Source organism: Ochotona princeps, chromosome 23, assembly GCF_030435755.1.
Source record: "Ochotona princeps isolate mOchPri1 chromosome 23, mOchPri1.hap1, whole genome shotgun sequence".
Lineage (NCBI taxonomy): Eukaryota > Metazoa > Chordata > Mammalia > Lagomorpha > Ochotonidae > Ochotona > Ochotona princeps.
In genome coordinates this window covers 31314935-31332078 of record NC_080854.1, presented here as the reverse complement: position 1 = coordinate 31332078, position 17144 = coordinate 31314935, and the positions used below count along the sequence as shown (strand labels likewise).

Sequence of the window (17144 nt, the reverse complement as noted above, 5' to 3'; positions counted from 1 at the left end):
GTGGTCCCCAGTGCCTTGGCATGGTGAGTAACTCTGAAAGGACAAGTAAGCGTAGAGAAATCCCTCTTGAATTTCCCAGATTATCCTAAGAACCATAAATTATTATTTGACAACTGAAACAATAAAGCAACTGCCAAGTCAAAACACAGGTCCTGGAACCTGGTACATGCAGCACTCACTTTGGGAAAGCGTAAGATTTAAACACAACTCAACATCTGAAAGCTACAGGACCCTTTTATTATCAGGCCAGAACAAACAGAGCAGCAGCCAAGGGCTCTATCAGTTTGGTCTTCCGGTGGTCCTCACACAAGGAGGGAACCTGTACCAGACACACCATCGGTCCTGGCCGATTCTCAGAACCTCACTTGGACCCTAAAGTGCATCTGCTTGGTGGCGTTGTTCTTCATTCCGGTCTTCAGCATCCACTTTGATTTCATCCTCTGAACATACTGCATGTCCCGCTCTCGCATCAGGGCTGCTCCTGTGGTCAGAGGGCAGTGAAGAAACGAGGCAAAGCTCTGTTATTCATAATCAGACAAAACTCAAGTCGGCTGAGAATCCAAAAGCCTGGGGTAGCTTAAAGAAGAATTGCTGGCTGGGCCTTTGCGTGCACAATCCCCAACTCTCAGATAAACACACTTCTCTGGGATTAACATCTTTGGTTTTCATCTGCAAACGCTGGTACGCACAGAAGTAAAGCTGCACTGATCTGAGAGCACAGAGGAAGGCAGAAGCTGTAATGAAGCGAATCAGAGAGCAGTCCCCGAGCAGAGCAAGATGCAGTCCCCGAGCAGAGCAAGATGCAGTCCCCGAGCAGAGCAACATGCAGTCCCCGAGCAGAGCAACATGCAGTCCCCGAGCAGAGCAACATGCAGTCAGCTGGACTCCAGTGTCTGGCCGAGGGAAGGAGCGTGCACGCATCCACCCATGGGGGCAGCGTGGCATCTCAGCTGCCCGGAGCTGCCCAAGCATCAGAAGACAGCTTTCCCTGACTCTCTACAGCTGCACTAATGCTTTCCCCGAAGATTTAACAATTGGCCTAGTGCAGCAGACACAGCTGATGTAAGTAATAATACAAATATAATAATAATGAGGTTTCAGAGCTAACAACTTCAGTGGCCTGCTTGTTTGGATCAAATTTTATCTTTTATGATACTTAGTTTCATGTTAATATATTAATACAAACAGACTCGATGTAGTTCACAGACACAATTCTAAGAATATCACAATATTCCTTTTTTCCCTTCTTCCCTTTTTCTCTCCCCATTCATTTTTCCTTCTTTCTTTTCTCTCATTCCTTAATTTTTGAGATAACAGTTTAATCAACATTACAGTGAAGGGTCTAATATTCAACAAAACAAAGAGATCAACGAGTAAAACTTGTAGGCAAGGCTTGTAACCAAAAAATCAAACGGAGAGGCTCATTTCACTCCTATTGCAGAAATTTTTAAATAATCACAGGTTATTAAAACTACAGAAGAACATTCTTAACCATCAGTTTGAAAAAGGCATAAACCAAAACTTGACAAAAATGCATTTCTAACAATGTTGATACACACAGGCATTTCTTGTTTCTAGGATTAGTTCTGACCTATGAAGGCATCTCTCTTCTTGCGTCTGCATCGTCTCATTCAACATGATGTCCTCCAGTCTCATCCATTTTGATGCAAATGGTAGAATTCATTTTTTCACTAGCTCAATGATATTCCATGGCATCTATACATTTTTCTCTATTCACCCATCCAACGACAGACACTCAGGTGATTCTGTAGTTTAGTTCTTGTGAACAGTGCTGGTATTTCTTTAACACAAGGGGCTCTTGTTCTGAGCACATACCCAGTAGTGGGTTTGTTGGATTATATGGCAAGTCTATTTCTCCTTTTGAAAGAAACCACCAACTATTTCCCACAATGTCTACACTAATTTGCATAGCCACCACTAAGTGTGCTGCTTTCCCAGCTCTTGCTGGCATTTGTGATTCTCCCTTGAATGTTAGCCATCTGACAGGCATGAGACACGGCTCACTGTGGCTCGACTTCCCTCTTCCTGAGGCCTAATGATGGGGAGCACTTCTGCATCTATTTGCTGGCCAGCTTTCTTTCGGAAACTGTCTACTGAAGTCCTATGCCCACTTTTTCACTGGACTCGTTTTTTTTCTTTTTTTTCTTTTTTCTGAGTTTTTACATTTTGTTAGATATCTTCTGCTGGACGTCTGTTCACCGCAGGCAGGCGGCTTCTCTGCTGGCACCCGTGTCTGCTCTGCTACAATCCTGCCGGTTCAGCTTTGCTGTCAATGCCGATGTTCTGGAGAGCTTATCCACAGGTTGCCTACAGCAATGTCTTGGAGTGTGCTTTACTATTGACTAAGATTTCTACACTGTCAAAACTTTTTATTCAAAAACATCCCCTATTTTACCTCCCAATCACCAGAAGCAGCCAGAGTGGAGTCAAAGCCCCCATGACATGGACACAAAACTGAAAATCTACCAGTGACGAAGCTGCATCAGCAAAGACGGCGCCCTCTCCTTCCCCTTCTTTTCATAGTTTACACACAGATACAAAACAGCTACTGAGACTGTGAATTACCCAAGCCTGGGGTGATGACCAGCAACATCTGCCCTGGAATTGCAGGGGCCTCCAGAGCAGGGAGGACTGACAATGCAGGCCCTGATCCAGCGGCAGAAGCACCTCCACCCTGCTGATGCTGAACCCTGCTCGACGCCCCGACTCCATCATCCGAACAAAGCCTGAACATCTGCACAACGGCCAACTGCAGCAGACTCACGGTTTCACTTCTAGCCCTGACCTCTCGCTGTGGTTTGTTAGGAACAAAGAGGATATTTTGGATCAAGAGACTTCTGTTTCCTAAGACGCCAGCTTCTTGAAATGAACTCCTTCCTCCCTCTTACCTGACCTCCCACACTTCCTCCCCTCGAAAACAAATCCTCGGGGAAAGTTACAAACAAGGGACAGGTCGCAAGCCCTACTCAGTGCATGGACTCCATCACACATGCTCTGTGACATTCAATCCTCAACTCCAAAGAGGCACCATTGTTATCTCAGGTGCATAAATGAGGACACAATCAATCACACCGCTCATGTTCACTAAGAATCCATAAGCACATTCTGCAGCCCAGCAAGCTTGACTCCATGGAAAACTACGCAATTCCTGTGCAGCCTCCAAGGGAATTTCAACCTTTGATGATTACTACATTTAGAATTATTCTTCTCCTATTACCTTCCAAAAAAGTTCATAATGTATATAAAACTACTATACCAAGAATATGAAATTTGTGACACATGGAACTTTCGGCTTATTTACCATTAACATTTCAAGGGATAATGTAAGGCCCCAATGCCAGACATTAAGTCTCCGTTACATATTAAGGACAACACAAATGAAAACAACCTCACCCCCCCTTCTGGAAAAACCAAGTTCTTAGGCCCATTTCACAGCTGTAAACATCAACATACCTGTGCTGCCCGTCCATCCGAGGGCTCTGTACTGCTGCAGCACCCGGCCCACAGCCTTCTGGTTTTTAGCAACCGCAACAGCTCTTGATAAGCCAAATCGCTGTTTATAGTATCTCATCAAGGAGCGATGACCCACCCTGGCACCTGTTTTTCAAAAGAGCAATACAGTTTATATATAAACTACCCACGGAGTCAGATTTTATATGGCAGAGCTATAAAGCAAGAGCTTTCCCAGCTTAATCCTCACGAGGCCATTTTATCCCACAGGAAGCACTTGGCCCTGCCAACATCTTCCCTCGGCTGTAGCAAGCAGAGAGGTGCTACTGGCACCTAGTGGGTAGAGGCCAGAGAGGCAGCTAAACATCTTAACATGCACAGATGGCCCCACCCCAAACGGCCACCCAGTGCAAAACATCAACCAGGTCAGGCTGAAAAGCTCTTTCCTATGTGTTTCTAAGTAATGGAAATCACCTGGTAAATCAGAATTTTAAGATACTTAAGTTACGTTCTCACAACAATTTTTCTTATTTTGAAGGATCTTATGAATTCTGTGGGTTAATCATATGAATTCTAAATGAGAAAACTACAGGACAAGGTTACTAACCATCAAAAGCTTTGGAACTAAAACCTTAACAAAAACAAAAAAAATGAGGGAACCAAGATATTTGCTGAAAGAATAAATGAAGGCTCCTAGTTAAAGATGAGGCATATCTTCTCACAGAACAGTAAACTACAGCCAGAAAACTAATCTGAACAACTGTTCTACTTTGCTCATTGCACTGGCACACAGCTGTGCTCATCTGTGCAGGTGTTCTCCCCAGCAGCCTTCATGCCAACAGCAGGGCTGAGGAACTGCTGCGCAGACAGACTGGCACTCCAAATCCAGGCTACTGCCTTCCTGGGCCTTTACAGGAACAACATCCCGACCAGTGTGTCAGCCTGGAGGCTCACGAAACTGAAGCGGGCAGGCTTCCTCAGAGCGCTCGCTCCAAGCCCAGTTGACATGGCAGTGTGGCCATCACCCGAGAGCTTACTGAACAGGTGCTATGCAGGATAAAGGGAAAGCAGAACAGGCTGGCCCTGCAGTGAATTTCTAGGTCCATGGATGCGCCGTAGACCTGGTCAGCCAAAAGAACTAAGATTTTCTCAACCCTGATGGCATCTCAGAACTAGCAAGACCATTCAAGCAGCACCCTAGGAACATTCTTCCCCACAGTGGGGTCCCTAAGGCAACATCAGATGACTGTCTCCATTCCTAGGCACAGGTGTAGTGTGACAGGCAGCTGTAGGCCCCGCCTCTCTCCCCTCCCAACTGCCTGGAGACACAGGGAAAAAAAGATCTCAACGTTCATCCTTCCCACCTCACCCCTACACCCGGACCTTTCCCACCCTAATCAGAGGGCCACATGCGCACATCCCTCAACAATGTAACCGATGACTACACACCTTTCCAACAGCAATCAACATGTAGCTATTCATCAGCAGCATGCACAAGGCATAAACAGCTATTTCTAATGAATCTAAATGTGTAAAACCCAGTTAGGAAGTCTTGTATTTGAACATATAAAACTACAGAGAATCTTTTATGTAAAAAGATCATGAACACAATGCTTAACTGCAGAAAGCTGCATGTGCCTTTAAAATGTACTTGTTGCCAAGTCATGTTATGGTAACTTCCTTACTTGAAATACAATTTTTCTAAAAAAAAAAAAAAAAGAAATACAATTTTTCTGACTATACAAATAAGGAAAAAATGCTGGCTTTGTGATCACATTTAAGAACTGACAAAAAGAAACTAATTCAAGCACACGGTCTTTGAGGCCACCGTGGATATTTCTCATGAAGCGGATTGTTATGGCAGCCGAAGAGTTAGGACACTTCTCAAACAAGAGATGAATGAGCCGCAGCTGACAAAGACTCCAGCTGGAGGCTCCCGCAGGAAACCCCAGCGTTCCTTAACTAGGATATTCTACTCACACCGTTCAGTCAGGACATTCCACATATGTAGAGATGATTATTCAAATCATGCAATAACAACACTTGCCATCAGTACACATTAATATTAATGTAATCAACAGATTAAATATTCTCAGAAACATCAGGAAACATCCTACTGAAGGTTAACCTTTAATTTTAAAACACCTCTGAGGGGTTGGCACATGGCTCAACCGCACCAGCATGCCATATGGGCACTGGTTCAGTCCCGACTGCTCCACCTGTGATCCGGCTCCCTGAGAGTGGCCTGCGAAAGCAGTAGCGCACACCTCGAGGCCTTGAGCCTGCCCCACATGGGAGAACCCAAAGAAGCCCCCTGCCTCCTGGGCCCTCAGCCCCCGGCTCCCCTGCCTGCCCCTGTCTCCTGGGCCCCCAATCCCCCAACCCCCCTTATCCTGGGCCCCCAGCCCCTCAGCTCCCCTGCCTCTTGGGCCCCCAGCTCCCCAGTCCCCCAGCCCCCTGGCTCCCCTGCCTCCTGGGCCCCCAGCTCCCCAGTCCCCCAGCCCCCCGGCTCCCCTGCCTCCTGGGCCCCCAGCTCCCCAGTCCCCCAGCCCCCTGGCTCCCCTGCCTCCTGGGCCCCCAGCTCCCCAGTCCCCCAGCCCCCCGGCTCCCCTGCCTCCTGGGCCCCCAGCTCCTGGCTTCAGCCCAGCCCAGCTCTTGCCATTGCAGCCATCTGGGGATGGAACAGCTCTCTCTCCTTCTCTAACTCTGCCTTTCGAGCAAAATAAATAAATCTTTATAAAAAATAAAGTTAGAAATATAAAATAATAACACATCCTTGAAAAGGCTTCATTACTGCATGCAAAGGTTTCTGGTGTCTGTCAGCTGGTGGGCCAGAAATGAACACAGTGTTTAGCACTCCTCCCACTCCACGTGAACGAGCACCTGACATCAACACCAACTATGAGACTCTCATCACCAGTAAGTAGCAGCACTATTTTCAGCACACTGCATGACTGTCACACAGGTAAGTGACCGCTTCCACGAGTCATGGTGAAGTGTGCCATCTGTCCACCTAGTTTTCACACAATAATTCTCTGCTCTGTAACAGCTTATTGGTTACACTGGATAGTGGAAAACAAAATTTCAAACTGTCATTTTCCTGACTGGCTATGTATCTGTCACTGGTGGATCCACCAACAGCTTCTTCAGGCTAATCAACAGCTGACTGTCTTTGCTCCATATGGAACTGCAGAGCAATAAAGGAAACAAAACACAAGAACTGAGCCAGACCAGTCTCCAAAAGAAATCCCTGCAGTGCCCTCTACTGGACGTGCTCTGCGGCTCTCACCACTCTTCACTTACCGACAAACACAATCTGAGCCAACTAGGCTCAGAGCACAATGGCTGCTTAAACCACTCAGAGCAGGCTCCACGTGCAGCCGACTGAATGTCACTAAGCTTCCTACACGAGAATCCTTTCAAAGTCATCACAAACCTCCAGCCTGCTAACCCAGTCATACAAACAGACGTAACAGCAGAGGTTCTGGGTGATAAATTTGATAAACAGGTGATAATTAGATACGCTGCTACATTTTATACAGTTGTTTGGGCAGAGGTCTCCGTTTTCTTGGGTCATTAGAAAACACCCCAAACCATTACTGAGACACATGAACAAACCCTGTCTCATTGTAAACTTGTTAGTAAAAGCATGGACAACAGGGGGTGGCGCCGTGCTGTAGCAAGCTAAGCCTCCACTTATGATGCCAGCGTCCCGTAGGGGCATTGGTTCAAGTCCCCGCTGCTCCACCTCCAATGCAGCTCCCTGCTTATGGCCTGGAAAACAGCAGAGGACCGCCCCAGTTCCCATCGGTACCCATGTAGGAGACGCAGAAGCTCTTGGCTTTGGACTGACTCAGCTCTGGTCACTGTAGCCATTCAGTAAATGAACCAGCAACGATCACATTCTCTGTCTCTCTCCTCTGTAACTCTGCCTTGCAAAGAAAAACACAATCTTAAAGTATGGACAACATGAAAAACACGTCAGTGTAGATGAGAGAAATTTCACAATACTGGTAGCTTTGGATTTACTCTGAAATCTAGTTTGTTGCCACTTAAACCAAACACCTACTTCAAGTCCTCAGTCATAGGAGATGACCTGTTAGAGCAAGGAAGAACTCATAGACTTCCGCTTGCTGTCACCTTCCCCAGGTACAGACGCTTTTACCAAAGTATTGCATACATGCTCCCAGAAAAATATGCAAGAGAAGCTCGACAGGACCCAAGAAATACTTGGGAACGGAAAAGGTCTACATATTTTAATTCTACAGAAGGGAGAAAGGAATGGAGGGACAGAGACCTAATCTGAAGATTCTAAGCCGAAAAAAAAAAATGTTTTTTGATCCAATACAAAATAAGCACCCAATTTCCAGGGGAGCGGCCACCTTGCCAGGACATGATGCAGAGAACACAGCACACACTCTCCACCCTACTTGCCTCAGAATGGCAGACAGCGGTGGTGGAATGCCTCTCTCAGCCCCACTGGCCCCGAGCCAGGCACTTCTGACAAAGGAACTCACCAGAAGGCAGAATCAGCTCCATGGTTTCGTCGTCATATTCCAAGTTCTTTTCGGAGGGCAACTGCTCAGCTTCCTCGGGGTCCTCCCCTTCCCTGTGGTCCGGGTAACTGCTCCTGTAACAGTGCAATGGCATGAGGAAACGCAGCAGCACCCCCACCTCACCAAGACGACACACGTCACACCTGCAAATGTGGGGCACCCACCAGCCACGGAAAAGGTGGCGATCTGGGGGAAGCAAGCAGCGCGCTGGCATTTTCTGTGATAGCAGTGAACAACATTCTTTCTTCTATTTGTTTTCCTGTAGACATGCAGCTCTAGCCAGTTTACCCAGTGTAACACTGCACAGCACTGCTACCCAACAGCACGTGCTGCCACCAACCAAAGCCCTGGGCTGGACGCCCGGCAGGGGCGCTCCTAGTTACACAGGCGTCACACCGCACTGTGAATGCAAGCAGTGTAGCTAGAGTGGGATTTGCTAATGAAGAGTCCTTAAATCATTTGAACAGTCACATGGGCAACATTTATTAATCACCTTACTAATAGACGAGCTAAGAGAATCTCTTGTTCCTACAAATGTTTACAGACTCATATACACACACAAAAATGAAAAAATGAACATTAAATAGTAACAGCAGGCCAGACAATCCTAACCACCCCCTCCAAAAAAAAAGCAGATAAAGATTTTTAGCACACATTTTGCAAAAATATATCCAAATGGTCAATTAATACATTAAAAACTAGGGACTACATTGGTCATCACCAAAGAGATATAAACGAACACCACTATGCACCCCACCAAAGCAGCTACAACTGACTTAGCAGCCAGGCCACTGCTTGGGAGACCCACATCCCACACTGGAATGTCAGGGCTCCAGGCTCCAACCCAGTGAATTCCAGCTTCCTAATCCACATAGCAAAGCAGGTAATGGCTCAACTATTTGGGTCCCTGATACTCATGGAATAACCAGGCTGAATTCTGGGCTCCCGGCTTTGCCACACCTGAGTGAGTAAACCAGCCAATAAGCAGGGCGATCTCTGCCCAACTGTCTCTCTCTCTGCCTTTGAAGTGAGAGCGAGATCAAGAGTAAGAGAGAGAAAAAAAAGAGCACCTTTAGAAGATTTTAGCAGTTTCATCTGACTTTTATACTTTATAGGGATCCCTCTGGCTACTTCTGAGCGGCAATGTACATGAAGAGGCCGGTGCAGAGCGGAGCAGCACAGGAGGCCAAGCAGAAGCTGGCAGGTTCTGGACCCCACAGGCAGAGTGGAAGGACCGAGCCTCAGATCTCCAGACAGCTTGAAGGCACATCAGGATTGGGTAAGAGATCTGACGTTAAGCATGAAGGAAACCAATGACCAACTACAAGGATTTTAGCTTTGATTATTAAGATGCACAGCAAAGGTTTAACTTTGGACACGTTCATGACTCTTTCGGACACTTAGCTAGAAATGTCAATAAGGTAACTGAATATGTAAACGTGGAGTTGAAGGGAGGGTTATATTAGGCAAATCAGGGACTCCTGAGTGGACAGGAGGTAGGGAATCTGTGAGGCGGAGGAAGAAAAACAGAGCGAGTGTGGCCAGAGCCGGGTAGACCGCGCTGCGGAACCTCACGTCGGCCACTGAGGACAGTCACTTGATGCAATTTGTGTCTGCTTTGACCACAGTGACCGTTGAAGATCCTCAGTGCCAATGACAGGACATCCACGAGGGCCAGGCCCTGGCTGCTGCAGGAGGACACACTCCGGCACACTCAGCCCGTCCTCCCCGCTGTCACTATTTCTACGCTCTACCTGTGCCTGCCAACCGCAAGTCCACCCGTGCAACATGCGCGGCTGGAGAGAAGATGCAAACCAAAGACCTCCAAGACTCCAGGTTTCCCGAGCCCCAGCGCCAGCCACACTGCGCCTACGTGGCACGGCAATGCCAGCCAGCCGCCACGTCCCGCAGCACATCCAGGGAATGCTGACAACAGGAACCAGCTGTCACGAAGACCGAACACATGTGTTGCTTGATGGATGAGTCATCTTAAGACTTTGGTTAGAGGTGAACTGCAATCATCCCATGAAGTTCCCTCCATCCCCAAGGAAACAATTTCCTGGTGAAGGACAACCTGAAATCTGGTGCCCACAGCTCTGCTCAGGAGGTAACTGACAAAATACACTCCTGGCCACTGACCCAAACAAGTCAAACTTCAACGTGGGCCCGAGATCTTCTCCTGCCTGCGTATCTTACATCCTGCTTCCTACTATAACACAGAGGAAATGAGCACCGCCAGAGACCTCACAGGGCTACACGGACACAGCACTGCCAGCGCTGGCCCTCACACTGCACCACCAACGTGCAACGGAACGCCCTGGCTTCTCCCGTCACTTACCTAAAGTCATAGAAGTCTGCAAATTCCAGGGCGGCATCTCCATCCGTGAAGAGCTTGCAGTGGCTCTTGTCGTTCATGTGGGCCCGCACAGCCTCCGTGGAGTAGAAGGATTTCCCCTTCTCATTGCACCACAAGCAAATCTTTCCAACACCGACCTTCTCACCTGTAAAGTTCAGGAAAAAAATATGAAAGCTTTTTGGTAGCCGAGGTAAAAACCACCAACTACCTCCACGACTCAAAAACCATTGAGCAAGCTTTTGATTTTCAGAAAATACGCAACAAAGACTGGTAAGCAATATAAAACTTCTGTTCCCATAAGACCCCAACAAGGTGGTATCTCGTAGGAAAAAGGAATATATGCTCGGCTTACCCAAGTATTTAATCAGTCCTTTAAGATCGGAAAGATATTCTATGTCGGGAATAAAGAAGCTGTGGACCTTGGTCATGTGAGCCACATTCTTCACGAGGGAGCTTGAATGGTGAGGACAGAACAAGCAGTCCGTTACGGGGATGGCACCCTGGCACGGGCACTCCTCCTCCGCGTTGTCCACAGCGTCGGCGTCCTCACATCCCAGCTCCTCATCAGAATCAATGTCTTCCCAATCTTCAAGCCACAATTTGGAAAGACATAACAAAACGTGGTGAGCACAAGCAAACCTAACGGCTGGCATAACAGAGCTGTCTGGGGAACGAGGGTACCCACTCCATCCCTGTGGACGCTCCTTCCCAGGCCCTCATGGCAGCTGCTCATTCATCACACAGGCTGACGTAAGCAGCAGCAGCACACTGTAAACCCTTCACACAGCGCTGTGCTGCAGTGCCTAAACCAGTGCTCACCAGCTCACACTGTAAACCCTCACACAGCGCTGTGCTCCACACTGTAAACCCTTCACACAGCGCTGTGCTCCACAGTGCCTAAACCAGTGCTCACCAGTTAAGTGGATTCGTATCAGGCTAGAATAACGTGCCTCCCATTTCACAGATGCACAACAATGGAGGTGGTGCAGGACCACAGCAGTGCTGCAGTCTGAACGTGAACACATTCCCAGGACAGCACCGAGAAAGGGGGCGCCCTGGGGACAGCATGAGGTCATGAGCACTCTGCCCCTGGCTCAGCACCCTCATATGAGACTCCAGGGAACCAGCCTCCGTCCCTTCCAGCGTCCCCATCAAGGAGCATCATCTGTGGACAGGCTCCCCCACACACCCAATTGGCCAGGGCCTTGAACTTGGACTTCCCAGTCTTCCAGCTGTGCAGGCCGCCTAGAAGTTCACCAGCCTCATGCGTGGTTACAGCAGCACTGATGTAGTGTGACAGGCGCCTTGTCAAGGGGGGAGGGAAGAACTACAAGGCTTGAGGCAAGCAGGCCAGCTTTCTGGTCCCCTCCACCTGCTTACAATCCTTTAAGTGCAGCACCGGAAACCCAGGAGAACCTGATGCTGGAGCACACGGGGGTACTACGGCTTGTTTCCCTCTGCACCGCCACCGGGGTGGACACCCACTCGCTTGATTGAACACCTGTTCTTTCTTCAGGCCCTGAATCCACAACAGAAGACAAAATTCCCCGGACGGATGCTGGCCAGACAAGGTGCGTCTACGCTGCTTTCCCTCACACGTCACTGATGCACGCACATCCCCAGCTCCAATACAATTCTGAAAACGTGCGGGGGTGCCAGCTCCGGCCCCCACCGGAGCAGGCCGTACCTTCCTCATCCAGGTCCTCCTCCTCCTCTTCCTCCTCCTCCTCCTCGCCCTGCTGCTTTGCCAACTTCCTGGCCTGGTGCTCGAACCACTGGAGCCGGGGCGGTTTCTCGGCCGGGTCCCGCTCCGGAGCCCCATGCCCACGGGCGGCCTCGGCCGGGGGCACCTTCCTGGGCGACGCGGCCGGCTGCGCCTTGATGGCGCGCTGGATGGCCTCGTTCATGGCGTCCTTGTCCACGCCGTCCGCGCCCAGCCCCTTCTCCAGGTTCTTCTCGTTCATGAGCTCCACCTGCCGATTCACGGCCTGCACCGCCTTCTTCTCCAGCTCCAGGTGCCGCCGCGACCGGAGGTGGTTTTCGTACGCGTTCAGGGACGCGAACTTCTTGCCGCACACGGTGCAGTAGGTGGCCGTGCCCTGGCTCTCGCGCTCGGCCACGGCCCTCTGCGCCCACACGCGCTCCTGGAAGCCCTCGGCCGTCACCGGGGCCATGCCCGCCACCTTGCGCCGCAGGTTGTAGCGGTGCCAGTCCGTCTTGTAGTGGGCCCGCTGCAGCTCCGCGTCCCGGAACGCCACCCGGCACGAGATGCAGGTGTACGTCGCCATGGTCGGGCCGGGACTGTCAGCCCGAGCAGACAGGAGGAATCCTGCACGCAGCTCCCCGCGCCTCAGGGGACGCTCGGGCACCACAGCCAGCCGCGCCGCGCCCCGACTTCCCGACTCTCCCGGCACGCGCGGAAGTCAGCCACCGCGAGCAGGAAATCCCGCCTCTCCGCCTGCGCCCACGCCCTTCCATGGGCGGGCCCGCAAGGCGAGGGAGACCATTGGTCACTGCCGCCCCCTCCAGTCAGCGTAGTGATGGACAGGCGCCGCGCCCTATCAGTTTCCTTGGTTCCTGATGATGTCCTGCAGTGTGACGCACTGGTGCCGACGTCGGCCCAGCCCTCCTCCGACCAAGTCACGGGTCAAAAGTTTAAACCAAAGACGCTTTTGAAAAGTAAGATAATTTGCCTTTAGTAGTGTGTCTCATGTAACCCGGTCTGTCCAAAAGATCATTTCAGTCTGTAATCACTGGAGAAGAGTCAGATCGCCTGCATTCTTCTGTTGCTACTATTTCTTGGAAATGGGGCGTGTGTGTTGCAGCGCATCCCGGTTCAAACGTGCTCCACTTGATGGAGTGCTCGTCTCCAGGAGACGTAAGCTTTAGAAGGCTTGTGGGTTCCCACCTGACCATCACACCAGCCACTCGGCATCCTACTGACCTCACTACAGCACAACACTTGTTCTAACACCAAGCGGCTACTTTCTGTTGGTGATAAGCCTTCAGAATCCCTTAGCCTTCTGTTGGCGACATCCTTTTGCAGACCTGTTTGTTGTTGTTGTTGTTAATCTCTGTGGAAATGACTGTTAGCCTTTTCCATACTCTGCCTGCTTTTAATTCTGCCAGGGTCCGGTAGAACTTCTCTATGGCACTGCATTAGTAATGTAAAATACTCATCAGTTGGCCCTAAATTTAGCATCATGCTTTGTCTCAGTCTCGAAACTGGGCACTGCAGTGGCTCAGCTGAGTGGTTCTAAGGATCTTACGACAGTGGGGGTAGGATTCATCTGAAAAGTTGACTGCGTTTATTTGTGCTTGGAGGGTCCCCTCTAAGGATGGCTCTTTAGCACGTTAACAGCAAGAGGTTTACCTTGGCTCTCTACTGAGCTGCCTCAGTGTCCCTGGGTCATTGCTGAGTGCCCAAGGAAGTAGCTCTTTCAGGAGGCTTGGCTGTGCAGGCCTGGGTCAGATCCAGGCATGACCCTACTGCACACATCTTGCTATTCACCACTGTTCTCAGATGTGACAATAGGGTCATGCTAGCTTTTTATAACACTTTACCGGCCCTTGATTAAGACTCGCCTGCCCTCAAGGGGCTTTATAATTTGTTAGGAATTGGGGAAAAAATACACAAACATCATAGAATGAAGACTGGGCCTAAAACAACAAAATGTAAGTGTGATGGATATATGAAATTTTAAGTGTCAGCCAGAAGGAAAGATAAAAATTTTATTCATTGAGGAGTGGACCCTTCACATGGGTCCTGAAGAAGGGGAGGGGATTCAAGGCTTACCTGCAAGTAGAAAAGGGAAGACAAGGCAGATGGAAGAATTACTGTGGAGAGGAAAGGGCCTGGGTGAAACACGTGGGAAAACAAGCATGAACTGAGAAGGAATCACTGGCTGGAGACCTCAATTGTGGAGTTTGCTGTGCATTGTTCACTGATGAACAGTAGGTCAGCCTCTCCTGGCACCCCCAGGTGCCCACTCTGCCCAACGACTCCCCCAGTAGCTGGGCAGATCCTGGGGTTATTACCTTGAACCTCCCTATCCTGAGCTAAACAAACCTCTTATCTTTATAAATTACACAGAAGATGGCCAGACACACTGGCTAATTGCGGGGCATGCACAGTCAACAGGTTCCTGACCGTGAGTGTGTCCTTAGACCAAAGGTCAGCAGTGTCTTCCTATAAAGGAATAAATGTGTCAGACTCTGAGGGCCTCTGTCACCACTCTTCAACGTGACCTTGAAGAACCACAGGGAACGCAAACTGAATGAGCAGGACTGTTTCAGTTACACTTTAGGGATGCAGAAATTGTAATTTCATAGGAGTTTTGCACATTACAAGAGTCTTCTGATTTTTTTCAGACATTAAAAATGTAAAAAAAAATTCTTTGTAGCCAGTACAGAAACAGCAGTAGGCTGGATTTCTGCAGCATTCTGTGAGTCGGTTGTATCTATTTGGTAGAGGGGGAAACAGATAGAGGGGTCTTGAGGAACTTCGTCCAAGTGTCACAGCTGATACATATTAGAACCTTAAAAATGGCTGGACCAGACCCTTACACGTGATCCACGGAGTCAAAAGGATAAGTATTTTTGCGACCTTTTCCATCCATTTATTCCACAATTGTGTATTGAATTATGAGGCCTATATAGTGTCAGATCTATTAGAAGGGTCTTACAGGGCTTGCTTTCTTGACTGCCTTTGTTCAGTGTTTACGATAATGGCTTCGCTGTAGCAAAGGAAAAATAGCAGTATCTTCGCCAAATATAGTGTTTTTTTTCCTCCGAAGGTGTTTCAGATACTTTTTATTCATTCAGCGTGTGAAGAATTTACTCCCTTCCTTTACGTTTCAGGACCCTAAGGCTGTGAGCACGGAACTATGGGCTATGCCGTCATATCACAGAGCCACAAACCATAAGCCACACTTGCAAAAATCTTTCCGAAAATAAATGCTGTGCTAGACACGGAGGAAAGATGCACAAATATATAGTTCTGAGACATCTGACTTTACGTGATGTAAATGATTTGTGACATCAGCAGCTCAGGAAGGATTTTCAGAGTAATTTCCTGTCTTGTAATTAACACAGCTGGAACAATGTAAAGAAATAGACTGTGAACAGAAAGTATAAATTTTAAAATCGCTCTCAAACAAATGTGGATTTCCTTCAAGCCTAAAGTGAGTAGAACACTGGTAGTTACCAGTTATTAAATGGGAGAAAGTTACAAAAAAACAGTGTGTTTCCCCGATAGCCTACGGAACTGTGGGGTGGGGGGTGGAAATAGTATTTTAAGAATCACTTTTGGATAGTTTTAGGGTGAGAATAAATGCCAAAGTGTTTCAGAACAAGCATAGCCAAGAAGCCTGGACTGACTTTCAAAGCCAATTTCAGCCTCTGGAGCGCTGTGGGCACTGTGGGGCCCCTTGAGCACCATGGGCACCGTAAATGCCACGGGCACTGTGAACACCGTGGGTACCATGGGCACCGTGGAGATGGTTACTATCAATATCGGTGATTTGTGTAACCTACTCCCATGGCATATCTTCACTAAGCACATTCCACAGAACATGAGCAAAAATTGTCCCCACACAACACACACACGCACAATCTAAACATCCTCTTTTGAATTACAAGTTTTGAGAAGACTATTAATATATTAGTACGTGAATCTGTAACCACTTCCTCGTATATAAATAATATTAACACACATCTTTATAGGTGCGATGTTGCTGTTGGCCAAGAGGTGATACATTCCACCCATGGTGCTGACAACACATTTTCTCCTACCCTGCCAATATTTCCCTTCCCAAATACCTTTTTCACTTATAGTTTGTTATTTTAGATGTACTGTTCAAACCACCACACATTACCAGCCCGTTAGTATACCTTCTGGCAAACCTGCTGAGTGACTTATACTCTTTAATTACTTTCATCTTCTTTTCTCTGCAATGGAAAAGCTGAAATAACCTTCACAAATTTTGACATGATGACCAAGAATATATTTTAATGAAGAAACATCCACATTAAAAAAAAGAATTCTGATAACGACCATTTTATAAATAACTGGCTGTAATTTTCTTCATATCCAGAAACTGTTATGGAAATTCAGATGTATTCATCTGGAACCACACAGTTGAGAGATTTTTTTTAACACCGAGTTCCCACTGGTGCCAAAATGGGCAAGATACTGAAGGCACAGACTCTAGTTAGTGAAGAACAGCAAACACCACAACGAGGCACTCCCGACATCGAAGCACTGGCCAGCACAGAAAGCAAGTGCCCACGTCTGCAGTGATGTGTCTCCTCTCAACATTTGGCAACATGCAGTCGAGATAGTGTAATACCTCAGAAAGAAAAAATAAATAAGAGATGCCACATTAAACTTTCAGATGATCATTATGAATCTTTAGAAATGATTTTAAAAAGGGATAACTAAAACGAGAGGAAGGGAAACAGTTTTCCTGTATCCTTGGGTTATCCCTCCTTCCTGAGGGTCTCAGATGTCTGTATACGTCCAAAGAAATGGCAGCTGTCACTGACGAATTAGAGATGTTTGCTGGTGGCTGACATGGTCCCTCGACAGTGTAACGGTTTATATCACAAAACAAGACAAAAACTAGCTTGCTTTCTGCTCTTTAGTCCTTTGTTAAAAACCTTTCAGTCAAATTTGGCTATTTAAAGGTGATCTGTAAATGTTTCAAATAAAGGAAAACTACATTGCCGCTTTCCAATAACTAACAGATGACATGTTCAGA

General features: G+C 48.1%; 1 protein-coding gene across 1 annotated transcript; it reads right to left on the bottom strand.

The window, feature by feature from the left end:
• Positions 1-216: 216 nt before the first annotated feature.
• ZNF622 (zinc finger protein 622) lies at positions 217-12898 on the bottom strand. The gene is made up of 6 exons (XM_004583626.4): positions 12071-12898; positions 10736-10969; positions 10366-10528; positions 7989-8101; positions 3475-3618; positions 217-481 (listed from the first exon to the last, which is right to left on the bottom strand). Exons 1-6 carry the CDS (start codon positions 12669-12671, stop codon positions 354-356), a joined length of 1383 nt encoding a protein of 460 aa, XP_004583683.2. The 5' UTR covers positions 12672-12898; the 3' UTR covers positions 217-353.
• Positions 12899-17144: the final 4246 nt, after the last annotated feature.

Excerpts from the sequence above, each read along its gene's own strand:
- ZNF622 (XM_004583626.4), bottom strand. The coding sequence starts at position 12,671 with ATGGCGACGTACACCTGCATCTCGTGCCGGGTGGCGTTCCGGGACGCG. Across the intron at positions 10,529-10,735 it reads AGGACTGATTAAATACTTGG|GTGAGAAGGTCGGTGTTGGA; the intron begins GTAAGCCGAGCA and ends TGAACTTTACAG. Across the intron at positions 482-3,474 it reads CGGATGGACGGGCAGCACAG|GAGCAGCCCTGATGCGAGAG; the intron begins GTATGTTGATGT and ends CTCTGACCACAG.